At 32.9% G+C, this 27,594-nt stretch overlaps 1 protein-coding gene across 5 annotated transcripts in view; it reads right to left on the bottom strand.

Annotated features, from left to right (window-relative positions):
- Nucleotides 1–27,594, bottom strand: part of MAP4K3 (mitogen-activated protein kinase kinase kinase kinase 3) — a 141,479-nt gene that overhangs the window by 34,332 nt on the left and 79,553 nt on the right. For 2 of the 5 annotated variants that reach the window (XR_012496304.1, XM_019742613.2), the window contains exons 9-19: nt 24,279–24,410; nt 24,016–24,078; nt 23,849–23,930; nt 23,637–23,747; nt 20,471–20,549; nt 16,578–16,636; nt 15,243–15,305; nt 6,697–6,755; nt 5,804–5,836; nt 1,853–1,891; nt 1,550–1,603 (exon numbers count right to left, since the gene is read on the bottom strand). Coding sequence is in view for 4 of the 5 variants with exons in the window: in XM_019742613.2 (XP_019598172.1) it covers nt 1,550–1,603; nt 1,853–1,891; nt 5,804–5,836; nt 6,697–6,755; nt 15,243–15,305; nt 16,578–16,636; nt 20,471–20,549; nt 23,637–23,747; nt 23,849–23,930; nt 24,016–24,078; nt 24,279–24,410 (774 nt within the window). In the remaining variant the exon portion in view is untranslated. The remainder of the gene's footprint in view (nt 1–1,549; nt 1,604–1,852; nt 1,892–5,803; nt 5,837–6,696; nt 6,756–15,242; nt 15,306–16,577; nt 16,637–20,470; nt 20,550–23,636; nt 23,748–23,848; nt 23,931–24,015; nt 24,079–24,278; nt 24,411–27,594) is intronic. The other 3 variants (XM_019742630.2, XM_019742621.2, XM_019742638.2) reach the window with 3 other exon arrangements.

A 27,594-nucleotide genomic window follows, 5' to 3' on the forward strand; every position in this document is an offset into this window, starting at 1 on the left:
AAAAGGAACCAAAACTTGAAATTTGAAGAATTCTCAGCCTATCCATATTAGCTCAGAAATGGAGGCATGGGAAAGCATGTTTTGAAGGGAACACAAAAGGTGTGGCTGGACCATCACTCAATAAAAAATTTATGGGATTACTGTATTTTGCCCTGTATAATGTGTTCCCGTGTATAATGTGCACCCATGTTTTGGACCCAAACTTTCAGGGGGGAAAAAATCATTCATTTAAAAATTTTTAATTCAAATTTTTGATGGTTTACATTTAGGTACTTGTTTTTTGTATTATAAAGGAATTTTACCATTTATTTTTTTTAACATATTATGGTATAAGAAATTTTATGTAACAAATAACTACAAAAAACAAGAACAGATACAAGGTACAAGAAATTTTATGTACCAGTAACAAATTTATGATATTTATGCATCATACAGGGCCAAGAACTCTTCATCTTTGCAAGTTCATTGTAAATTCAACAAAACGGATGATCGTATTCCAGGGTATTATTCTGCATACAGATATCGTTATTGATTTCTAGAGTTACACTTTTAACTCATAAGCATAAATAAAAGAATTTAAAACATTTATATAGCTATGGAATTAGTACTACCCATCTATAATGTGCATCCTTATTTTTCCCTCAAAAATTTGGGCAGAAAAGTGCACATTATACACGGCAAAATACGGTATACCAGCACAAACACTGGCACTTTGAAATGAAGAGGATGGAGACGAGAGAATGAAGGAGGCTGCTGGACTCTCTGGATTTCACAGAATAGGACAATAGGGCTATCTGAACATGTGTTATTCTTCAAGAGGGAAACATGATCCTGAAGGTGATCTGTAGATCAGATCTAAGTCAGACTGATTTATTATATTTAGATAAGTCTCTTACTTTATCGAGTTGATGCTGGAAAAAGTTAAGACTTTTAGGGCTGCTTAGATGGAATGACTGTATTTGGCATGTGTTAAAGACACGAGTTTTGGGGGACGATGGGCAAATTGCTATAGACCAAATTGTGTCCCCTCAAAATTTGTCATGATGAAGTCCTAATTCCAATGTGATTGTTATTTGGAGATAGTGCTTTTGGGAGGTAATGAAGGTTAACTGAGGTCATAAAATAAGAGTAAAGTCCTCATCGAATATGATCAGAGAGAGGCTTTATAACAAGAGGAAAGAGATTTCGCTCTCTGCATGTACATACTGAAGAAAGTCCATTTGAGGACATACTGAGAAGGCAGTTGTCTGCAAGTCTGGAAGAGAGTTCTCAGCAGGAACTAAATTGGCTAGTGGCTTGAACTTAAACTTCTCAGCCTCTAGAACTGTGAGAAACAAATTCTGTTTAAACCGCCAGTGTATGGTATTTAGTTAAGGATGATTGAGCTGACTACCACAATGAGAATTGAAAAAGGAAAGAAACGTTGTTAGAACCCTCGATACTATGTTACTAGTGATATTAAAATTACTGTCAATATTAAGCTGTCAAACTTATGAAATTAGGTCAAAATGACACCTTTTCTTTTACCAAAAACAGAAACAGAACTTACTGTTTAGATTCATCATCGTCCCCTTCATCATCGTCTAAATGTGCCACATGTCCTCTAAAGATAAAGAAGGATAATTCCATTGTTACTAAATGAACTTCACCAAAACAGCTTAAGAAGAAATTCTAGAAAATGCAGGAAGGGCTACTGCAAGACACAATTTTATTTCTCCACCTTTACAGAATTCAGAATTAAAACAAAAATAATAACAAAACAATCTTATGTTACATGACAGAGATGGCGGCAAACAGACTTTATCTGTCTGTGAAATAAAGTATTTTAAGCTTAATTAAAAATTAAAATTACCGCTGATGTAATTCTTCTTCAACAGACTTCAGAAGACTCCTAAAAGAAAAAAGTGAATAAATAAGCAATGAGTACGTATTTTCATCACTTTAACCTAACCCATACATTAAATTACTTTTTACTACTTACTAATAATTTGCTATAATGACCATCTTTATACCATAAAACATCAAATTTTATCTAATAAGCTATCTTTATTTTCTGTTGCTAATGCCTTTATATATGTATTTTAAATGAGCAAAATAAATCCTAATATTTACTAAAAAATACCAATTCAAACAGAGGACAACCCACCATGAAATGTCACAATAGGACTGACAAACAATAATTGCAGGGTCATAGTCAGGGGTTTCCAGGATTCAGGTTTTACCTGGAATCGTTACCTGACACCTGAAATTATATTTTCTTTTTCTTAAAATAAGGAAGTGACACACTTTAAAAAAACATCATGCTCTCAGGCAATCCTACAAAATGAAACTCAACATGTTGGATCTCTCTGCAAAAGCATGCATGCATGTGATGTGAATACATGAATGTAGTAGCACTTTGCTTTCACAGAAGACACTCACTTACCTGAAGTTATCTGTTCTCCAGTGGTGTACTGGCAAACACATTTACACTTTTGGGAGACTAAGCCTGTATCAGACCAGGTGCGAGGATTTTGTCAGTAGGAGCAATTTATAAAACTTTGATATTCAGGAATGTAAGAGAGACCTCATGGCATTCCTGAAGTTCCCTTACTTCTTTTCACTGCAAGTTCATGCAGCGTATCTCCTAAATTACACTCATCAAGCACAAAAACTCAATAGCCTTCTTAAAGCTAATGGGGTAGAGAGAAATATGGTCACTGATGGATTACTGAGGTAAAAGTGATTCAGCAGAAAATTTACTCTCCTCAAAAGCTGGAAGGTAGTAACTTCTAGTCATTTTCCCCTCATATATATATGTATGAAAAAACTGCCCTTAGAATTATCAAAACATAAAACCAGAGAAACTGAAAGGTATGGTTAACTGGTATTAATAGAATATAATAATAGAATAGATTTTAGCCATCAAATTTTAATTAAGCCAGCTTAATAATCTAAATATGAAAAATGACAAAGTTCTAAATCTGGGGCAGTAAAAGACAACAGAAAACTGTAAACTAATTGCAAATCCGATTTTGCAAATAAAAAAATTGAAGAATTCCAGTCAAACATATTATCTTATTGACAAAGCTCTTCCAGGGCTACCTCTACAAAGGGAGGAGTTTATGCCTAGAGGCAGTTTAGCAAAATGATGACAGGTTGTGAAGCAAAGACAGCCCAAATCTCATCCTGCCTCTGCCATTATAAGCTATGTTACCTTCAATAAGCTACTTTGATTTCCCTATGCTTCAATTTCCATATCAGTAGAATGGGAATTATAATAGTACTTATGTCCAATTGTTTATCTGAAGATACAATGAATATAGGTAAATTGCTTAGAACGGGAATTTAGAACATAGTAAGTACTCAATTAGTGTTTTCTGTATTATTATCGACTAAGCAACATTTCCTTAAACTAGGTGTTCTCAAAATGTGGTCTGAGGATCCAGGGCAGGGTTCTCTCCGTCTCCTGTAGGAGGTCTACAAGGTCAAAACTATTTTCATAATATTAATGAATTCACCTTTCCACTCTTATTCTTTCTCTGAGAATAAAACTAGAGATTTCCAGGCTATATGATGCATGATATCACAACAGATAAGTAGCAGACATGAGAAACCAGCTGTCTTCTATTAAGCCAAGTATTAAGATTTGCAAAAAGAATATAAAACAATGCATTTTACTCACTAATACTATTTTGTTTCAGAAGAGCTATTCTTCATAAAAAATGTTATTAGTGGGACTCAACAAAAAATTTGCTTTAATACACTGATATATGTAAAGCCTCTTCTTGCAATTATCTGCTGTTTCTAAGTTTCACAAAGGAATCAAGTAGTGTTACAAGGTACCATGAAGGGGAGGCATTTGAATTGGTCCATAATGATGAAAAAAGTTTTAATACACACAAAAATGTTATTTATGATAACTTGTAACGAGTATATTGACTATTTTATATAAATTACTCAATACTTTGAAAAGTTCTGTTTAAATTCCTTATACTATAAATATTGATAGCTATAACCCATGTAAACAAAAACTCACTGGAGTCCTCAAATATTTTTAAGACTGTAAAGAGAGCCTGAGACTAAAAATTTGAAGAAGTGCTGCATTAAATTATTCTACCAAATTAAACATAGTATCTCAAACTGTACAGTGGGCTTTTACATCATTTTAGAAGATGTGAAAAAAATGTTTTCTTAAGCATATAATATTTTTGAGGCATTTCTTTTTCCAGCAAGGAATATTAGGATTTGGAAATAATAATTAAGATGAGAATTTAAATGTAGTTTATTTTCAGTTACTGTATTTAATTGGGCTTATATGGCATTCTACTTTAAAAAAGATAATCTTCCTGGGAGTATTAGTTTCTCTAAGAATAAGACAGAAGGCTGACTAAGAGAATATGGAAAAGCAGCTAGCTAGCCTATGGCTAAGGACTCATATATTACTTTTTATTCATTTACTTATAAATCTCCGACTGTGTCTTGACTGTTTTGTTAACAAAGTTAAAGAGTTCATTAAGTCTTAATGAAAAGTAGAATATATGATTTGCTTTTCAGGTTTTATAAAAGAGAAAATGAAACATGGCTAAACTTGCTGAAAGATTCATTTATAGTAAATACTATTATCTTGAGAAGGCTGGAGAAAAATGTGATACTAATTTATTTAATCACCAAGATTGGATGCTATACAATAAACAATGTCACTATTCACTAGTCTATTTGGATTTTGGATTCTTCTATTACGAAACTTTTAGAAAGTAATGAATAAAACATAAATGATGCCCTCAGATACTGAATTACTTCGTCTACCTAAAATGATTAGAAAATCAGGATAAGGTTAAAAATGGAACAATACGCAAACATAGATTTAATTGATAAAGTAAAGATGAAACGGATAGAAGTAAAAAAACCACTGCCAAAATATTTAGCATAGCATATTTGAATTAGCTAAGGAATTCATGCTGCTGGTTACTAAAATCTTTCCAAGTAGCTTAACTGGATCAAAACAATCTGTAAGTACTACCCCGATTATATTGAAAACAAAACAAGAAACCTCCCTATTTCTTTAATATCAAAGAGCAGTTTTATTTACTTTCTCTTACAGTCAACAATTATTTACTGAGTAAATGCTACAAATAAGGGTAACCAGTAAGTAGTTACTAAACACTAAATGTGCTAAATGCTTTACAATGATTATTTCACCCTTTGTATTGGGCAGGTACTATTATATTATAATCCCTATTTTACTAGAGAAATTAAGGTACATTTCTCAAAGTCTCGTAGCTTATAGAAGGAGACAGTTCTGGCATCTACTACTACTTGACTCAACTGTTCCAGAATTGTGTAATTCACTTTATTCTTTTCACTATATTATTTAGGTCTTTAGAAGATAATTTATCTTTAGAATTTTTAGTCTACATTGAAAACAAAATCAGAAATAATTTAGAGTTTTCTTTTAAAAATAATATTTTGTTGGTTTTCAATGGTCAGAAAGGTTGACCCCAGTAATAACAGAATTCAAAAGAAAGAAAGAAAACCACCCAATAAGTCAAAATACATATGCATTCATTGAACAAAAAAGCAACTATCTTAGATAGTTCCTGCCTGGTCTGGAATAGGTAGAAACCCATAAATGGAAATCTGTCTGCCTGATCACCTATGGAGAAAGCAGGAAATCCTGTGAGTTTTAAAACAATGCCTAATCACAAGAATAAAGCAGACATATCAGTACAGTAAGAGAAGTGCTACATCCATGCTCATGTCACATGTATGTATATACCTGTACACGAAACACAGCCAAAGGTCAAACTTTTGGCAAACCTACCTTGCCAGTGATTCGTTATATAGAATACAGTTCCTTAAGCAGGGATCCAATTAATCAAAAAATGAAGGTTGGGCAAATTATTAACATTTTACCTAGCCGAAGTAACCATATACTATGAAAATGTCTCACAGTCAGAAATTAGACAATGGGAACTATGGGGTCTGGAAAGGCAGTTAGTGATGGGCTATTTTTGCAAGTATATCATTTAAAAATATATTTAAAATGAACCAAAAAAAGGTAAATGAAGTATTTTTCCTGATTATCCAGTCTCTTAAAATATACCAAAATTTGCGAACAAAGTCCTTAACACAAGTGACTTCAAATTTAGACAAAATAACATAAAAAACACTTCAGAATATTTTACACCTTGCAAAGCTGCTTTTCCACCACTGTGCTGTAGCACAGGCCTTGAATAATTATTGCATTTGTTTCTTGCACGAATTGATAACTTTTAAGACTTTAGACACATTGTAACTACTATCCACTTTTAAGACTGACCAGCTAAATTAAGGTTTCTAAACAGTGTGAATATTTCCAGCTGTTTTCAGAGGCCAACACACCTGGGAGATATACCAAAGCAAGTTTTGTAAGGAATAAATAGGTCAACTTTACAAATAAAAGATAAAAATTGCTGAAGCATATATTTATGTACTTAATTTTCTCTAACAAGTAAGGTCTGCAAAGCAGCTTCACATAAAAAATTTAAGGTGACTGTCCCCATTATAAACTATTATGGACTAAATGATTAGCATGGTAGCAATAAAAAAAGTTAAAAGTACATTATAAAATATATCTATCAAACTAATGCAATTTACTACTGTAAATATTAAAATACAATATTTTAAGGCAATTTAATTATTCCAGAATTTAAATTTTGAAAGAACTTTACTTACTTGTTTGCACCTAAAAAGTAACTACCTTGGTGTCCTTGTCCATATTCTAGTTGTAGATCCTATTAGTACAAAATAAAATATTTAGTAAAATAGTAGTATATCACAAATCATGATACACTAATACATATTATTTCAAAAAGAGAAACCCCAGACTGCAAATAAATCTGTATTGCTATATGTTCTTAAAAAGAAGTCATGGTAGGACTTCTAACAATTAGATTTCAGAAGTATGTAGTCCTAACTTACATATTTTATTATTTAACTTTAGTACTTTCTGGGAACTTGTTTGAATAATAATATATGCAAGTTTCATTTATGGTTATTGCTATTGTAATTACCATTTGTAAAAGTCAGTTTTTAGAAAGAAAAAAAGCTCACATAAGGAATATATCCTCAAGCTATAATGAAGCAAAAATGATTACAGAAAACAAGTAACAAAAATCTTGGTTTGACTTTTTGTATATAAGATCTGCAATAATTATGTATATACACACTCTCATATTTCTACTACTACTTTATGCAGGTAATAATTTTTTAAAGAAACAAAATAGGGTGCTCTTTTAAAGTAAATTATATACATGGACTTACAAAAGATTATAAATTTCATGTCAGGACTTTTAATATATTTTTAAAGAGTTAAGTATAAGTAGCAAAACTTCAATATTATTAAGGTAGTTCCTTAACTATTTATACATTCCCACTGACTGCTGTAGGTTGTACAGTTAAGAACTGAAATTTAAAGGGGCAAGCAATATATATAGGTTCAACTCAAACACCTTCTGAGACAAAAAAAATACGCTTTCCGACAAGCATGGAAAGTACAAAGTCAAGTTTCCTTTTCTCCCCCTTTTAAGCCACTGTATTCCAAGCACGGTTTTAACAATAAAGGGGGAATATGTAACATTTTAAATGAATTTTATATTAATTAGAACACAATCTACTTAAGAGCGCTTTCTAATTTTAAAAGATATTGTCAGATGCATGATCAAGACTTAATGCAAAAGTTACCTCCTTGGAGCAAGCAGCCTTCCAAGACTGTCCAGGAATATAGCTGAAACCTTCTCCATGCCTCCATAGCATTTAACATACAATTTTCTTCTACCACTTACACTGCATTTTAATTAATTTAATTACAATTCTATAAAAATAGTAGCCAGGCTGTGAGCTCCTCCAGCAAAGGGAAATTGTGAAACCCATCTTTCTTCCCTCCTGCCCAGGGACTAGCAGAATACCTAACACACATTAACTCAGCCCTAAATAAATGCTTGTTCAAATGCCATTTGTTAATTTTCCTATAAATAACGAATACTTCAGCCTCGTTAATACACACGAAAATATTTCTAGATTACAAAACTACTAGGCCTAGGAATAGAGGATTCTAAGCAGTATATTACATTTAAGTGAAAAGCTCTTTAACATTTAAGTACTATAAGATCTGTCAAAATATATCGGATGAAAATCAAAATCAAAATGGGGGCTCACACAGGCTCAAATTTTGTCTTCTTAAATATCTGTGTTCTTCCATACATAATAACAAATGTTCTTACCAGTGACAGAAAAGATAAAACACATTATAGACAAAAAAGACCAGTCAAGTGTGGCACTGGTATCACATGAAATTCTAATGAAAAGGGTACCTGTTTCTTAAATTTTTTGCGGGAAACGAGTAAACTCGTCATATCGCCTCTAGTTGGAACTGGCAAAAATTTTGCAAAGTAAATAAATAGAGACCTCTTTTTAAACTAAAACACTGAAAGTTTCATAGAAAAATATCAAATAGATCGAAAGATACGAATATTTTACGGAAAGTCTAATTTTGGCGAGAAAATGTCAAAAAAGCCCTGCGTTACGACGCGATTTGGCGGGAAAATGCCCGTTTACAAAGTGTTAATAGGTATCTTAGCGAATAGGATGAAATCACTGCTATCATCAGACTGTCACACAATTACACTGAACAATTTAAGTGGTCATAATTTTATACAGAAACCTTTAAACTTTGGTATACAGTAAAGAGAAGTAGTATCTCAATGAATACACTTCTAAATTTTCTTCAGCTGTAGATAACTGGGCACGCTACCAGACCAGCAACCTGTTGAGCCAATATAAGCTCTTAAGCCTTTAATCAAATGACAGCTTCCAAAAGCATGTATTTGTGCAGCGTGGCCATAGCTTCTGTAGTTTAAACACAGATGTGTCGTAAGAATAGCCAGCTAATCTGATACATGACAATTACCAAGTTGATGATAATGATTTAAAAAAAAAAATCAACTGAGATCGCAGTGTACTTAAGAAAGTATAAAACTACTGTAGTATTTTAATAGAAAACTGAGCATAGGTTCATATACAGAATAACACTCAGTCTAGGGAGAAGGTGTAGACAGATCCAAGTCTAATGATTAAATGTGCCATGTGTAAAGCCCTACCAGGCAAGCTAAAATTTAAAGGGACTTATTCTTTATTATTTCCTTCTCTGTAAATCAAGTATGTTTTAGCAACCATGGAACAAAAACTATGTACTAGGCATGTCATCAAGTAAAAGAATTACACTAAGCCCTTCTAATAACTATCTAATGTCATTTAATTCAACTCTTTACCAAGCACCTATTATTATATATGGCAGGAATTCAGACAATAAATCAGACAATAAAAATGAGAAGAAATAAAAAAGGAAATAAAGAAAAGTGAAATCTGGGTAAAGTTAGTAGTCATTTATATATTTTTAAGCAGTCAAAGAAAGACTGATCTAAAATGCTCTTCAAAAAGGACTTGGAAGCTATTCTGTAACAGGAAAATGCTACCAAAATTATGTTTAGAAAAGCACTCAAAATAACTAGATGACAGTAAAATAGAGCCATTCTTTACAAGCTAAATAAGCATACATTGAACATGTCAGTATAGACATAAAAAAATTAGCTGCATCAATCAGGCACCAACTTATTAGTGAATGACAATAATCAACAACACAGTAAAATCAAATAAGTAATGACATGGACTGAAAACATTCAATAGCCTAGTATACATTCAACCTGAATGCTCAGACAAAAATTTAAGGTGGTCAACCTATGCCAATTAAAATACCTTTTCTGAGTCACAAAATCCTAACTTCAGTGGTTTGTTTTATTGAATAGGAAAGTATTTCTAAACCTAGGATACAGCCTCTAAGAAAACATGGTATCAGAAAGAACTGAAAAAGAATAAAGGATGTAACGCGGAACACTGGAAAAGGAAAATATATGATCAAGAAGTTACCGTTTTTCCCCCTTATAACTCCCTCAGGAGATTACAAAGTCTATACCTGATGAGAAAACAGCAGGAAGTCAATAGAATTGCTACAGTTGGCTACAAAACCACACATACAAAAAAGTACATTAGCAATATATTTTAACCAAGAAAAAAGAACAGCAGAAGAGGAAAAATTTTTTCTCATCAAAAACTGAGAAAATTATGGTACAAATAACGTGGTTAGATACATTTTAATGTGGCAGATAATCTATAGATGCAAAAAGGGACTGGATCCCGGATAATTCAAAAAGATTGTTTTATTCCTTAAAAGGTCAGAAAAGCAAGTGAAGTCAGAACACTAACTGATCAAGCGCTATTCTGACTAATAAAAGCAGAAGACTTAGGAGGACTCAAACTGAATAACATGACTTTTGTAAGGTCAGCTTGGAAATGACTATCAGCAGGTGAGGTCTGACATTCTACAAAATGTCCTATCATTGCACAATTATGAAATAAATTATGAAATATCCTTAGAAACTGTCTTCATACAATGTAAATTTTGTAATAGTTCAACAGATTTAAATAGTCCAATAGATTTAAAATAAACAAAGATAGCATTTACTGTTTCTTTGCCAGAATAAAGTTAACTTTATTTATAGACTATTCAATTTTGACATAATTGAGGGATAATCTTATAGCACTTTTGTTTATTGATAATGATCAACTGATTATATCTTCCTAACATGTTTTCAATTCTAATTTAAATATTTTATTCTTACTCTTTCAGGTATACTATAAATTTATTCAGAGTAATGATTATATTACTACTCATGTTCCTCCATAGCAATTATTAGGTTGGTGCAACAGTAACTGCAGTTTTTGCAATTATTTTTAACCTTGTAAACCGCAAATACTTTTGCACCCACCAACTTAGTAACATAATGTTTTACATCCAATTAACTTTAAATATATTTTTCATTGGAATATAGGCCAAAATATACAGTAAAACTAGGCAAAAAAAATTAGCATCAGCTCAACAGATGTGTAATATAATCTTTTAATCTAAAGATAGCATCTTATGAGGATAAGATAAACCCACTTGTATGGTTACAGGCAAAAGTGTTACTATTTAATTATCACATTATGGTGAGTTGTTTTTTTTTTGTTGTTGTTTTTTTTACTGCGTTATCTTTCAAAATATAAAGACCTTTTTTATTCACTAACAATCCAAAAAACCAAGCTCTGTTCTGGTTTCATATGACTACCTGATTTAAAAAAAGAAAATCACTTTATTTGTAGTAATGAAAATTGAGGTATTATATTCGAAATTCATTTACAAAATCATAAATGAATACACTTAGTACTTATAACAACCAGAAATCACTGATGACATGAAGCTTTTTGGGTAGCAGCAAGGTCTTTAAGTGAGTAAATGTTTTTTTCTGGGTTCTAAAAGATTTAGGGCTGTCATCTTGTTGGCAACTGCCTACTAAGATGACATTTTGGGCACATCTGGCTTCTAATGGCCAGCAATATGTATTTGTTAGAGCTGAAATCTTGTTTCTAGTGCCAAGGATTTAGGAAATTAGGGAGCGGAGATAACTAAGAACAGGTCATACCCATTAGGATGGCTATTAAAATAAAAAAAAAAGAAACAACCACCTGCCTCCACCAGAAAATAATAAATGCTGATGGTGATATAGACAAATTGGAACCCGTGCACACTGCTGATGAAAACTGTAAAATGACACAGCTGCTATGGAAAACTACAGCTATTCTCCAAAATATTTAATGTAGAATTATCATATGATCCAGCAATTCCCATTCCAGTTATATACCCAAAAGAACTGAAAACAGAGACTCGACAGATATCTGTACATCTACGTTCATAGCAGCATTATTCACAATAATCAAAAGGTGAATGCAACTTGTGTCCATTAATGGATCAATGGATAAACAAAATGTGTTTTATATATACAATGGAATATTATTCAGTCTTAAAAAGTAAATTCTGACACATGCTGCAACATGGATGAATCTTGAAGATGTTATGCCAAGTGACGTGAGCCAGTCACAAAAGGACAAATATGTTTACCTTTTTATATTTACGTATATAAGCATAGTTGATATACAATCTTATATTGGTTATATTAGTTTCAGGTATACAATATAGTGATACGACATTTTTATACCTCACAATTTGATCACCCCACATGATTAATTCTAGTAACCATCGGTCACCATGCAAACTTATTATATTATTGACTATATTCCCTTTCCCCTTTTCACTCATCCCTCCCCCATCCTTTCTAGTAACCACCCCTTTGGTCTCTGTTTCTATGGATTTGTTTTTGTTTTGTTTTTGATTCCACATATAAGTGAAACCATATGGTATTTATCATTCTCTGTCTTATTTCATTTAGCGTAATACCCTCTAGATCCATCCATGTTGTTGCAAATTGCAAGATTTTATTCTTTTTTGTTGCTGCATAATATTCCATTGTGCAAGCAAGTGGACAATGGAATATTATTCCACTGTCCCACATCTTCTTTATCCATAAGTTCATCTATCAATGGACACCTAGGTTGCTTCCATACCTTGGCTACTGTAAATAACATTGCAATGAACAAAGGGGTGCATATATCACAAAAGGACAAATATTCCACTTTGATTCCAGTTATATAAGGTAACTAGAGTACAGAAAAATTCAAAGAGATGGAAAATAGAATGATGATTGCCAGGGGCTGGGGGAAGGAGGGAGAATAGGAGCTATTGTTTAATGGCCAAAAAAGTTACAGTTTAGGAAGAGGAAAACATTCTGGAGATGGATAGGGTGATGGTTCCACAACCATACAAATGTACTTAATGCCACTGGACTGTACACTTAAAAATGGTTACAATGGTAAATTTAATGTTATGTATATTTTACCAAGATAAAAAAATAATTATAAACATATATGTTGATTAAAAGGAGACAGAGAGCACAAGCGCAAGCCCAATTATTAGTGGAAACCAAAATATCGACAATGTTGGGTATGGGCAATAAAGCATAGTGATTTTGGTTTGAATTCCTCAGCCAGGTTGCTTCGGTCAAATCCCAGTTCTGTTATTATTTCACTGGGTGATAAGACCAATTTCAGTTTCTTTGTACCTTCAATCCCCATCATTTGTAAAACAAGAATTATAATTTAATATATCTAAAGTGTTTTGAATAATGCCTGGTATATAAAAACTTCCAGGTAAGTGTTAGCTTTTATTGTCATCAGAAGTGAGCTTTTCAAGGTTGATTGTATAAATGACAGGATCTGACAAATATTTCATTCATCCCTCTTTTGCCCGAACTATCTACAACTGTCCCTAAAGCCCACCTTTGTCACAAGATCCCCTGTCAACTCCTTCCTCTATCATAAGTAACTCATGGTTATTTGGAGTGGGGTGGGGGCAGCTCTAGGGAACAGAGCCATGCTAACTTACTCAAGTTACTAGTTACAGTTCAAGTTATTGATTCCGTATAGCTACAGAAAAGAATACTTGGAACTCTAAAAGTATTACGTTTCTGGTGTTGTAGTTGTCTTTTCTAGAAAATATTAAACTTTTGATTCTGTATTCTTTTATTTCCATAATAAATTTCACTAATTGTTGTTTTGGCTACATGTCTAATTCTGAAGAAAGTTCCAATTCAGAAATCAGTGTTTTCTTCAAATATTCCTTTCCACTTGCTTCCTCAGGTGGTCAATTCTCAAGCCTCATACTTTCTGGCCTATTTGGGCCATATGATGCATCTTTCTTTCTTTTATAACACTGCACCTTACTGATTTTTCTAGATTTTCATTGCTTTTCCCTTAACTTCCAGTGTTGGTTCTACCTTTGACTGCAACACACAGGCATCACCCATTGAGGTAACCAGTTTTCTACACTTTTTTTTTTTACTTAGTCCTAGCTGGGGAAACCATGAAACCTCATGGTTTCATCTATCATTTTCTCTTTGGTTAATCTTCCTCTTCTGAGTTAATCCTGTAATTCCGGTAGTAGTATGACCATTTCATAATTTCAGCTCTTTCTCTGCCATCTCTCAAAACTGTGATCTATGCTAATTATTGTTCCCACATTAATTCCCGTGAAACAGAAGATATATATATATATATATATATATATATATATCCATTCTCTTCCTGAAGAATCTATAATGGTTCCAATATAATACTGAAATCAGTCTTAGTCCCTCCCAGAAATCATTAATCCACATTAACCCAAAAACTTTTCTCCTCCTCTGGTACCTACATTATACGTGAGCCTCTCCTCACCAACAGTCACCACCTGGCAAAGTTTCGGCAATCCACTATTTTGTTGCATGGCTAAGAGTTTCTATGTGCAAGTATTTTCTGCACATCGAGACAGCAAACTTCCCGAAAAGAGTAATTATGTCTAAAATTTCTTTCATTTTTACAAATGTTATATGGCATATATTTAAGAATTTATGTAAAGAATCATTTAAACCATTCAGAATTGAAAGAGGCATGTTACTGAAATAGAGAGCAAGGAAAGAGAAGGAAAATTCTACTGAAATGGCAGAAAAGTGGAATCTAGGAGTGCATATGAAGGTAACTTAGGACCCTGGCCAACTACCAAAGTAGAACTATTTATTTAATAGCAACTATTAAAAGTATTATTTATTTAATATTTACTAGGGTTAATGTCCCATCTTTTCTTACCTACTGGTAAGACAGTCTTAATATTTATAATTTCAAGGAGGCTTTAAAATCCAAATTTTGGCCTGAGAAAAGTGGTTATTATATAATGCTACAAAATTAAAATTTCATCGGAGACTGATTTCATTGTTAATCAGGGTAAATTATTTTTTAAATTACATATATATTATATGTGCAATATATGAATAGTTTTATATATGAATGGATATGGATATATAGATTGTTTCTAGTTCATTAAAACAAGTCACATTAAAACTGGACATTTTTATAAGGAAATGTAATTAAAAAAACACATTTGGGTAAGAAAATTAAATGTTTTTCATAAAAAAGGAAAAATATTTTTATTATAATATCTTTGAGTAAATATATTTATTTAACTTGTTAGGAGAAAAAGCTTGCTATAATCCTTAATAAAAAGGAAGCTTGCTTATCCTTAATAAAAAGGAAAAAAATTGCTATAATCCTTAATAAAAAGGAAGCTTGCTAAACGGCAGGAACTTATAAAACAATACTTAAATTAATTCATTAAAATTGGACAAAATGTTTCATTACAAAAAAAAAACAATTAAGACTAAAACAATGCTGACAAAGAAAAATCAGAAGATAAGAAATACCAGATTAGATCTTGCAGTGTAGTATATTTCTTCTGAACTGTCCAAAAAACCATCATTGTCGGGCTGTTTAGCAGAGACCAAGAAACCCAAGTTATTTACACTTAGACTAAAAGCCACAAATTCACAAAGGGAAACTTTCATAAGTGAAGCAAGTCCTGCTAATGTAATTTTATTAAGGCAAAGGCAAAGTCAAATCATATTAAGGAGCATCTAAAAAAAGCAACATTGAAACAACTTTGCTCTAGAATGCAGTTACTAAATTAGCAGAATTTAAATACATGCAATGCCAACTCAAAAAAAGAAACAGCAAATAAACTCAAACTGCCTTAACAAAATACAATTAGCATTTATAAACATCATGACTACTTTTTATTCTTAAACTTCTCCCTTCTCTACATAAATGTCAGGCTTTTAGTATTATAATACGATCATTTAAAGAATTTTGCTTTAACATTCCTTTCCTCCATGCTGGTATACTGAATTATAGTAACTCCAGAAGTTAAATGCTAAAGATTCCCTTTGTATGCTTTTGGTCTATTGGGTTAAAATAAGAAGAAAGTTCCCACTTCTATCCTTGTTACTTATTAACAGTTACTTTCTTCTCATTATTAAATAAAAAAGAAAAAATGTTAACATAATCTGGAGCTCTGGCAAAGTAATTTCATTAGGATTAATTCTGTTTGCTTTTTAAGTCTCATGTATTATTCTTCCACAGAATATTAAGATCTCAAATATTTGCAAAGCATTTTGCTTCTAAGACTGCACCTATTATCATATATCTAGAAAGGAGCATATAAAACATTAACAACAACAACAAAACAAAAAACGTTCATACAGTTAGCAAGCTTTAAATGAATGACAAACTTGATCTAATATGTATGCCTCGTTTCTCCTCAGTTTTAGTACCCCAAATAGATGTGCCTCTGCCCTGATGTTTAGAAAACTGGCTTACACTCTTAAAAGACTGCCCATAAATTTAGTGAGAAGATGTGCTTTTATTGGTCCTACACTTTAGTTTAGAACCATGGCATTTATCCTAATAAACACATACACGGAAAGCTGCTCAAAACCCGAACAACAAAAATGGAAAAAAAATTAAAGGGACAGCATTAAAAATATTTAATCAGAGAACGTTTCTTCTAAGTAATTTTGAAAATATTCAATCTCAGCAACACAGATTTATTTATTCTGAATTTCAGAATTACCTACCTTTCTATTTCCCCAAAGGCTATTGAAAATATTAGTGACTAGCTTTTTAAGTCAGTTACAATATATCATAAAGACTAATTTAAAACATTTATTTTCAGTATTACATTCCAAGACTACACTACTTACAAGTTCATGATGTGGTTCTGTCTCCTTCCTTAAGGGTGGATCAAATTTTACTTGGCCAACTAAAAAAGAAAAAAAGCAAAGCCATGATCTGTTTCTATATTCTTAATGACATAATAGTAAAAGTTATTCCATGGCAAAACACATTTAATTTTCCTATTTACTATACGTTAATCCCAATCCAAATATTTAAATAAAGAATCTGTTAGCCAGAAAAAGCCCAAGAAAGTGTAAGCTGTTAAAGCATAATGTGTTAATATAGGCCTTTTCCATAGTAAAAAAAAAAAAAAAAGAAGATAATTAGCAAAATTAGGTGTATGTTATAGTCAGCTTCTAACTTGCTACTTCATTGTATAAAACAGACAATCTTAACTGAGGACTCAGGTGGGAAGACAGCAATTGAGGCAGAGCACTTCTGGAAGACAGCCTGTAAGATGTCTCTAATGATTCCTGTCTCCTCCCAATCGCAAACTTGTGTAGTCCCTTCCCACATCCCCTGGGTTGGTTTATGTGACCAAATAAATAGGGCAGCGTGATGGCATATCACTGCCGACATAAGGCTTCCGTCATGGGCTCTCTCTATTGGATTACTGGCTCTGGGGGAAGTCGTGTTGTGAGCAGCCCTAAGCAGAGGCTATATGCAAGGAACTGAAGCTTCAGACCAGCAATATGTGAACAACCTTGGAAGCAAATCTTCTAGCACAGACAAGCCTTCCGAGGACTGCAGCCCAGGTAACACCTGACTGTAAGGTCACGACAGATCCTGAGCCAGAACCACCCAGCTAAGTTGTCCTGGGTTCCTAACCCTCATAATATGTGTGAAATAATAAATGTTTATTATTTTAAGCTGCTAAATTTGGGGATAATTTGTTATACAACAATAAATAACTAATAGACTACTGTAACTAAAGTATAAACTAGCTAGAGCGGACATTAATTATACTACATTCATCTTTTTCCTTGCTATTCTAATGTATTGAATGTTTCATCACCTTTACCTTTAATTTCTATATATCATTATATGCTTTTACAACCTGGGTAAAGCATTCAATACCTCTGATATAAAAGCTGAGGCACAAATACAAAACATTAAAAAGAAGAAAAACAGACAGTCACAAATACATTACAGTTCAACTAGTAAGAGCTTCAGCCAAACAGCAATTCTCAATCAAGGTAGGGAAATGAGTGAAATTTCAAAGTATAATCATTTTTCTAATTGTTTAGATTCTAGCTTAGTGTATGATTGTGAATGTTAATACCAATTATAGGAGACTATGAGATCTGAATATTTAGTAATAAGAGATGTAAGTAAAAAAGGTTGAGAAACACAGCCCTGTAAGATCCCCTACTGAATGGCTCTCATCTATTATGTACACCTATCATCAAATAGCAAAATTAAAACTTGAATAAAGTTACGCGAGGACAGTTTGGTGCATCCCTCTGCCTTGTGTTCCTGTCACATGTGAACATGGCTGTTTTCCTTACCAGACTGTCTCATCACTAAGCGCAGGGGCACAGGGATGTTGTCTTAGAGTAACTTTCATAACAAGGACAGAACCCAACGTTATCAATTGCTGACCCTGCATTAGCCATATGGGTCAAAACTGACCCTACTATGGGAGACAAGAAGAGCCCCAGAATTATTCCTTCTCAAAGCAACTCTTTGCTTATCACATTTAACTGAAGGCAGGGGGACTTCCTAAAAGGGAAAGAGTAACATCTTTCTGCAAATGAGTCTGTTTTACATGTGTTGCCTAAACACCACTTAGTTTAATATAGAGAAAACTTTGGTTGCATGGAAAGACACCACGTAAGTATAAACATAAAACATTATCAAGAGGAACAAATATATATAATTACTAAAATAAATTATTTTTCCAAAGCCTGTCTTTATAGTCAGTGGCATTACTATTGTATATATCACATCTTACATGAAATCATAAAACATCCTAAGAAAGTCGATATTAGAATATTGCATAAGATTTAAAAGCCTCACATATTAAACCCACACATTATTAAAAGTAGCTTCAATCCTGTTGCTACCTCAACATACTAGAGGGATATGACAGCGACAACTTTCTTACTGAGAAACAGGAAAGAAGGGAAGATGTCTCTCACACATTACCTGCTCCACTAAAAAGTGGGCAGTATCAGAATTTCAGGAAAACTGGGGTATAGGAATCTAGTTTCAAATAGCATATACATGCCTATGCATTTAGGAGTTGAGAATCACTCCTATTAATAAAGAATGATCGAGGAGTAACGGTACTTTGCAATAAAGGGCCTGAAAAATATAACTTTTTAATAGAACCAGATAACAAGATAAAAAGTACTTTAAATTAGATTTTCTATAGCACCAAACACTAAATTTTCTAAATCAACTACAATCTCTTATCACCTTTTGTATTATTAAAGAAATGACAGACATCTTGCCATTACTTCTTGTATATTAAAAAAATAATAATGGGAAATGCTCATGTACTAAGGTTGCCATTTTCAGAAAATACTTTTGGGTGATATTAGCAAATTTAAACCACGTGGCTTCAGAGGCAGCTTTAAGAGTAGTATTATATGGCCACACAATTAATCACTGCAAACAAAGTACCAAATCCCAGCCCTGGGCTTTTTGTATATGCATCATGCTTTCTTTCAAGAGTTTCCTCCTTTTAAGAGTACCAGCACCAAACTGCCTAAGAACTTAATATAGAATGTATGCACTACCATAAAACTTCAAAGGAAGGTTCACAAAGGATTTCCAGTTTAAAGGCCATGCAAGTGTGCTGAGACAGTTTCTGAAAGGGAGCAGTGTTTGTGATAGACAAACAGGCTGGAAATCGAGAGATCCAGGGCTTGCTGTTAACTTAGCGTATGACTCCATCCCACAGGCAAATCTATTCATCTCTTCATTTCTTTTTTTTTTATTATTAAATGGTAACAGTTCCTGACCCTTCTTACCTCACTTAGCTTTTAAGATGAAGAGATGGATTTGCCTTAAAGTATGGAAAGTATAATTATTATCATCATTACCAACCTAGCCAAAAATTGGGAACAGTTTCTTAACAGTAATTATCTTAAGTTACCATATTACCTAATTTCACTAAGGTCATTTTGGATTTCAGGTCCCTAAAAATAAATCTTCAGCTCCCAGAGAAGAGTTATCATAAGCCTGATTGCACTAAGATAGCATTCTAAGTCATGGGGAATTAAGCCAGAGATTCCTGTTGGCAGTTTATCACTGATAAGGTGACAATACTGGATCCCATGTGAATGAATCAGTGGTCTGTCTCAGCGAGCCCATAATTTGGTTGTCCATAAGAAAAAGATCACCTAGAAAGCGATTTTAAAAGGTAGATTCCTGGGTTGACCCATAACCTGTTGAATCAGGATTTATGGAAAAGTAAGGCCTGAGAATCCATTTTTAGAGGTTCTCAGGTTACTCAGATGCTAGGCCAGTTTGCAGACCTCTATCTCTCCTTGATACTCAAAGTACAGCACTTGCACCATCAGCATCTACATAACCTGGGAGCTTGTTAAAAGTAAAGAACCCATCCCAAGTCTACTGAATCAGAAACTGCATTTAAACAAACTCTCACGATGAGTTATACACACACAAAAGTTTAAGAAGCACTGCCTTGATTTATTCTCTCCTGACTAGCTGAGGAATTTTGTACCTCTTCCCAAACAATAACAACATAAATACACCCCCACTCCCATCACCAAAAATTTCTTAGGAATAAAGAAAATGAAATTCTTACTGCCTTAATTAAATTCTACCTTTAAAAGGGTCTAGCAAGAAAGACTACTTGGAAGAAAATGAAGCAAAAATATTGTAACCAAATTACAGCTTGAAATCCTATTTTTCAATGTTAAATTATGAACTGTGTATATATACTTACAGTTTATCTCCGAGCGTGTTTTTTCTTCTCTAATGTTTCTACTTGTTGAGTGAATTCTATGTGGTACAGCAACAAGAGGCTAGGAAAGAACAAAATTAATGCCATGTGGCATTTCATAATCAAGCCACAGTTTGGTCCACAAAATTACCCAAATATGAAAGATATACTTCATTTTATGTAAAAACGGGAACAAAACACAACTTTATGAATTTTTTTTTTTTTAAAAAGAGCAACTTATTAAAAAAAGTTGGGACTTCTCGTTCCTCAAACTGGGAGCTTCTCAAGATTAGGGATATATATTATCTATAGCAGGTTCCAGTAAATGTTCTGAGTTGAATACAAATAACTATTAAAGATGTAATATTCAATAATGCAATAGCTGTCCAAGAGCTGGAGCTAGCTTTCCCTATTACAGAGGAGAAAACTGTAATTTTAAAAAATCTGCCTCAACTTTTTTTTTCCCTTCTAAAATAGAAACTACATGTGAACACAACATAAAAAGTCGAACTTTCTTCCACAGTGTATGATGTATAATACATTTTTAAAACTACAGTAGAACTAATAGATGTGCCAAATATTTTCAAGAGTATTCAGCTTCCGTGCTGATATACTAGTTAGATACTCGTACATTCAAATTTTGACTGGCAACACAGCACTGAGCAATTACAAATCATTTGCAAATAATACGATTATGAATTTCTCCGGGAAAAGCATTATCTTCAACTATGGTGAGAGAAAATTTCCCCTCCTAACCTACAATTATAATACCAACAACCTAGTCTTAATAAGAAAGATGAATTTCTTTCTCTGCTACATTAGAAAGCTTCAGAAGCATCTTTATTCCAGATTCTGTATTTGGCTTATTATTTCTTCTCTTCGAACACCTTTTGAAAGGACTTCATAATTCAATACGACAAGTAAAAAGATGAGGTAAGAGATAAGAATGCAGCATTGAGTGCGCTGCAAGAGTTCAGGGAGTCCTCATCTTGCAGTTTTGATATTGCAGGAATTTCAGTTAGCAGGACTGAATTAAATTACAACAGTCCATGATAGAGTGATATAGTTTTATAACATGGCTCAAATTTCAGTCACCAGCATATTAATTGCATGTCATATAATATTAATTGTATAATATTCAGTTTATTAATCTTATTAACATTCAGTATATTAATTGTAACTAAATAAAGTACAAACTTCACTGCTAGCTCTTCAGTTCACAAATCACTATGTGAATAACAGATGCACTTCATGATCAGTGACTAATCACACCACTTCTTTCAAAGTCTGTCTGTGACTGGTCACTGAGCACGTTACTCACTTCCGGCACAAACAGCAAAGTATGTAGTTGTGTTGCCTCCTTGTCTTGCAGTAATAACATACACTTGTGACATTGTTACAAAAATTGGTAATTCAAAGTGGAAATTAGCCAACAAAGATAAAAGTGCTACAAAGAAATAAAAAGTGATAACCCTGGATAATGCTGGAAACGAAATTTGAATCAAACATAAATGGAGTTATAGAAGAAAACAGCTGACTGTGAAAATGCTGACACTGCTGCTATTCGAGAAACTGTAGAATTTAGTGAACTAAGTTCAGGTGAACTTATTAACATAAATGAAAGAAGTTGTGATAAAAAGGATGAAGATATGCCAGAAGAAGTGGCACCAGCAAAACAAAACACCTCAAATCACAGGGATACTGAGATATTTTGTGCACTGAAAGTGCCAAGGATAAAATGTTGGAAGTCAATCCAAACTTAGAAAGGAACATGACATTAATCGAAGTATAGAAAAGATGCTCTGTGTCAGTGTCATAAAGTTATATGAAGAAACCTGGCACTGTGCAATCTACTCAATAAGTAGACTACTTGATAATTAAACAATCCATATAAGTTATTTTTACAAGAAAACAAAACACATTAATTTTCATTGGTTCTAATATTGTAAACTACAGTGTACTAAATAAATGAGTTTTACTCTTTTTTTCTTCCCTATACATTTAAAATGGACAGTAAGAGAGGTTTGAATGCTTTGACAAACATTTTCTAAGGCCACAAACAATTATAATTTTCCACATTGATTAAGAAGATTGCTTTGCAAGGTTTTCAGCTTACATGGTCATTTTTACAGTCCTGCACTACCATACAACTTTGAGGACTGCCTGCATATTAAATTATAGTAGAAGAGTTTAAAACCCTAAGTTTGTTAAAAACAAAATTAAGCAAACAAAAACCAATCTTTCCCTAGTGTAATTATAAGGTCAAAAATACTTTATATTTCTTGAAGTTTTACGTCTCCAAACTCCTTCCCAGACCTTTAACAAAAGGGCAGATAACTTATTTAATCACAGTTGTATAAAAATGGCAAGCTAGAAAATAATGATGAATTGATAGAAAGGTTCTCTCTGATTTAAGACAATCTGCAACCATTTTTCCAAACACTGTGAGCTATAAATGCCTGCAGCATCATCAAAGAAATTTATACCATTTTAAGTACCTTCCATAAAGCCAGTCAAGTTACAGACCCAATAACAGAATTCTGCCATGTCATATATAGGGAGTTTATCTTAGGTGTCACATTTATTAGCTGAGCTAGGAATGTTAAATATGCCAACAGAAGTAAGGCTTCCATTAATATCAATGCTTCCATAGTATTATAGTTATTTCATTCTCTAACAACTACACTGGTTCATTTTTAAACATTTCCATAGTGGACAATGAGGAATTTAGTCACCAAAACTTCAATCCTATACTTCCTACTAACCACTAATAATTCATGAAGTTGTAGAAGGATTCTTTATGAGAAAATAACTGAATAGGAATTTTCAATATATTCTAACATCTCGTTTAGGCCCTTCCCATTTACATTCTCTTTTATAGTAGACAATTTATTTAGCCCCTTCATCTAAAACAACTACAGTAATTTCCACAAGTAGATCGGATGATTCTGCCTTTGCCATGTTCAGACAATAGCCATCTATAACCAACAAGAAAAATCAAGCACATGACTTCCCTAGGAGAGACAAAGCCAGAAAGAGTTAATTTGCTCCCTCAACAGTTTCTTATTTAAACTAGTTTTATTTAAACCAGACCCAGAATTTTAAACAAACTGATTTTGAGATGTACATACATATATAATATATACTAGTTAGTAAAAACAGTTCCTACCTCAGGGTCATCATCATCAAAATCATGGTACGTGGAATGATCTGGATTATTCACTTTATCCAAGAGTTCAATTGCCAAAGATCGTGTCAAAGGTTGTGTGACAAATGGGTGCTATAAAAATAAAATAATATAGTATAGGACACTTACTAGAAATCTGATTGAATGACATTTTATCTTGTGAAAAATGATGCAGTTCAGGGCAAAAGTAATACCTGTAGTAACTTTTCAGCAGTCGGTCTTTTTTTTGGATTTTTGGTAAGTGCCATTTTCACAAAATGATGAAAACTATTTGACCTAAGAAATTTTAAAAATTAGTCTTTTACAACTCAATTATTTTTTTGCTTATGACTATAAAAGTAAGTAACACAAAAATACTTACCACTTCATTTTATCCTTTAGTTTAGGAGGCTGAAAATTGCTTTTTGTCATTAGAAACAATGCTCTGAAAAATCAACAATAAATCATTATACTGATTTATAAGCATTATAAGATTTCCTATTTAATATATAATGTAAATTCTATTACTATTATTCCCAAATAAAGTAAAGCAAGACTAAGATTATTTGTTCATGACATAATAAATAATACTGGGGAGGAAACCCTTCATTTAAACATAGGGTTCTTCAACTATGACCCACTGACCTCATCGGATGTAAGTCAAACATAGGAGGCTGAAGCTCAGCAAGTTCTATGGCAGTGATCCCCACTGCCCAGAGATCACAGAGCTGATTGTATCCACCTTTCCTCTCAACGGCTGCGACTTCTGGAGCCATCCTGCAGGAAATAGTCCAGAAAAGAAAAACCTACTTATTATATTTTCGTTCATATTCCCACCAGAGGCACATGGAACCATCACTGTCTAAGCTGAGATCTATTTAGGCCTTGATATCTGAAAATAGTGCTTAAAAGGCCCATCTCTCCTAAGATCTCCTAAAATCTCTAAGATCCCATAAGACCCTTCATCCCATGCCCCTATTGGTGATTTGTTACTTTGTTGTACTATTTACTATAAAGGTTTATAAAAATTTACAATTGTGATAGAGCAACATATCCCAAATTTGTCCACACCCCAATCTCTCTTCCTCTGTACAGCAAAATTCTACATGGAGAAATAACATCTTGCAATAAATAATCTGTAATTTTTAGCGCTACAATAAACTACCTTTATATCAATTAACTACAATCTGGCCTCTGACTGTTTTAACCTGACCAAAATTATTTATTGAGGCACCAATAGTCTTTATTTAGTACGTAACTCATATTTAACATACATTTAATTGGCATTTTTTTGTTGTTTTATTATAATGGTGGAGAAGTTATAAAATCAAGTTTCTGCTTTTTAAAAATACGTTTATTCAGAGGAGACTTATCCAAACTTAGTATTTTGTTTCTTTTAACTTTCTTATAGTCTTATTCTAATTATACCTCCATAAATTTGTATTTGACCGATTTAAATTGTATTAATTTTCAAATATAAAAATTTTCAAATCCTAAACAATAGTTTTGAAAATAACTGATAAGTATCTCAACTCTTACATATCAAAACAGCAATGTAAATAAGTAGCCTTACATATATACAGTTGTATTCCTGGTATAATTTCAGGAAAGTCATAAGTCAATGAAGTTACAAAACAAAAACCCAAACCCAAAACCCTTAACTTTCAAACACTTGGTCTTAAAATCTTGTTAATCTCAAAGTAGCTGTATAAATATTCAAACTATCATAAGAAAAGCGAACTTTGAAGTATGTCAGTTATTACTTTATTGATGGCTAGATTACAGCTCGCTGGTTCTTAGCCCCTAAGAATCTCAGAAAGCCTGACCAATTAGGGCTACAAACTTACAAAAGTAGGGTTGAGGTTGGGGCTGAACATGTGTATTAGAAAGTGTCAAGTCTAAATAATGAACAGTTAGTCCCCAGATTCTTCCTCTCATCCATTAAAGTTTAGCAAATACTCCTTCCTCATTTCCACTGGATAAAGACCAAGAGAAACTGAATGAAAGTGGCTTCAGACTCAAAGATACCGAGAACAAAAGAGAGCAGGGGTTGGGGCAGTGAAGTCTGTGACTACGAGTTCCCATCCTCCTTCACTTGCTTCAGTAGATTTACATGCTACTTCCCATGCACAAAGAACTATGAATCAGCTATTAGTGCCTTGCTCTTCAATGTGAACCAGAAGATAAGGATTACGAGTCATCTGAGGGAAGCCTCCAACATGAAAGCATGAGACTGAAAAGCTTAGGAAATCTTACAGAAAGTAGAAAAATATTTTTAAAAAGTAACAGAAAATTTAAGAAAATTAATGGATTAGTACAAATGGCCCAAGATGTAACTAAAGAGATCCAGAAAGAGAGCAGGAGAAAGTATAGCAAAGAAATTGTCAAAGAAACAATATAAGAATAGTCTTCAGAACTGAAAGACATGAATCTTTTGATTATAAAGCACAAATGCCAAGTACAAAAAATAAAGGCAAAAACAACAACAAAAAATTAATAAAACCCCCAAACATTCTGAGGTACATCATCATGGAATATCAAACCACTAGAAATGATTCCTGAGGGAGAGGGGTTACATTTGAAGATCACGCATCACCATGGCATCACACTTCTCATCAGTATCAGAGAAAAGAAGACTCTATCTAGAGCAATACTTCAAAAATTCCAATCTGGAATTCTATAGTCATCCAAATTACCAATCAAGTATGAGGCTAGGAGTCTTAAAAACTTTATTGCTCAAATTTCTCAGGGAATCATCAAAATATGAGACGGAGTAATTCATGAAAGAGGGAGACTTAGATTTCAGGAAATGAATTCCCAAGCAGATGAAAAATTCCCAGGGAGAAGCTATGCAAAAGACCTAGAAAATAGACAATTAGGATTAGAAAAGGAGGGAAGAGGACTCCAAGAGAATTATTATAAGAAAAAAACCCCAATAGAAACAAAAACAAAAATCAGGACAGATAATCTGATAGGCTTTATGATGTGGAAAATTATATAGAGGCATCTTACAGAACTGCAAAATGTGAAAAGGTATAGAAGTCTTAGCCAGGGATTTAAAAAAAAAACCTCATAAAACAAAATCTAAGCAAATTAAAAATGAAGACATTATTAAATATAGGAAAAAGTTTTTCAAGGTAGCAAATGCAACAATAGTATAGTAACTGACTCAGCAAGTACATTGAAAGAAGATTTTGAATGATGAATGAAGAGAGCTAAAAATCTTCACCTCTCATAACATAAAGTCTATAAATAATAATAGATAATGCTAGAGATGGCAGAAGACATGACTAGATGAGTTTTTATAAGCCCTTTTAGCACTATTTAACTTTTAAAATATGTATGTTTTACAAAAAGACAAATCAATCCAAAATGTTATACGTCACATCCTAAATATGAAAATAAGTCACCCAAGACTATTACTATCCCACTGCTGATGAGGCAGTCCAAGAGGGCATCAGAGGAGTGTTGGCACTTAAGCTGAAGGAATGTTAAGACTTCCAGTGTGCTGTTTCTTCAAAGTATTGGTGGAACAAAAAGGTTCTATACCTGTCTACCACTATGTTCACAATGACTAACAGCATATCTAACACATAGTTAAGTGGTCAAAAACATTTATTGAATAAATAAATCAACGAGTAATATTTAATACAATGGTTAAAGAATACCTAGCAGACAAATTTGGCTAGATAGGAAAGTCTGTGGAGGCAACTAGTAGGGTTCAAGATTAATGAGATAGATAGAGGGCTGACCATGGAAGATTCCAAATGCCAAGAAATATGTATTTCATCTTTTGTGCAAAAGCTTTTGTCAAAAAGTTGAGCAAAGGGGTGCTGTGAATAATGTAATGTTGAAAGATCAGTCAAAATATGGACTGGAATTGGAGGTGAAGAAAGATACAAAAACATCTTTAAACATACGTGATACTTGTATGTATAGGAGTAAGAGTTGGGTTTTTCCA

The sequence above is a fragment of the Rhinolophus sinicus genome, linkage group LG05 (genome assembly GCF_036562045.2).
Source record: "Rhinolophus sinicus isolate RSC01 linkage group LG05, ASM3656204v1, whole genome shotgun sequence".
Taxonomy (NCBI): domain Eukaryota; kingdom Metazoa; phylum Chordata; class Mammalia; order Chiroptera; family Rhinolophidae; genus Rhinolophus; species Rhinolophus sinicus.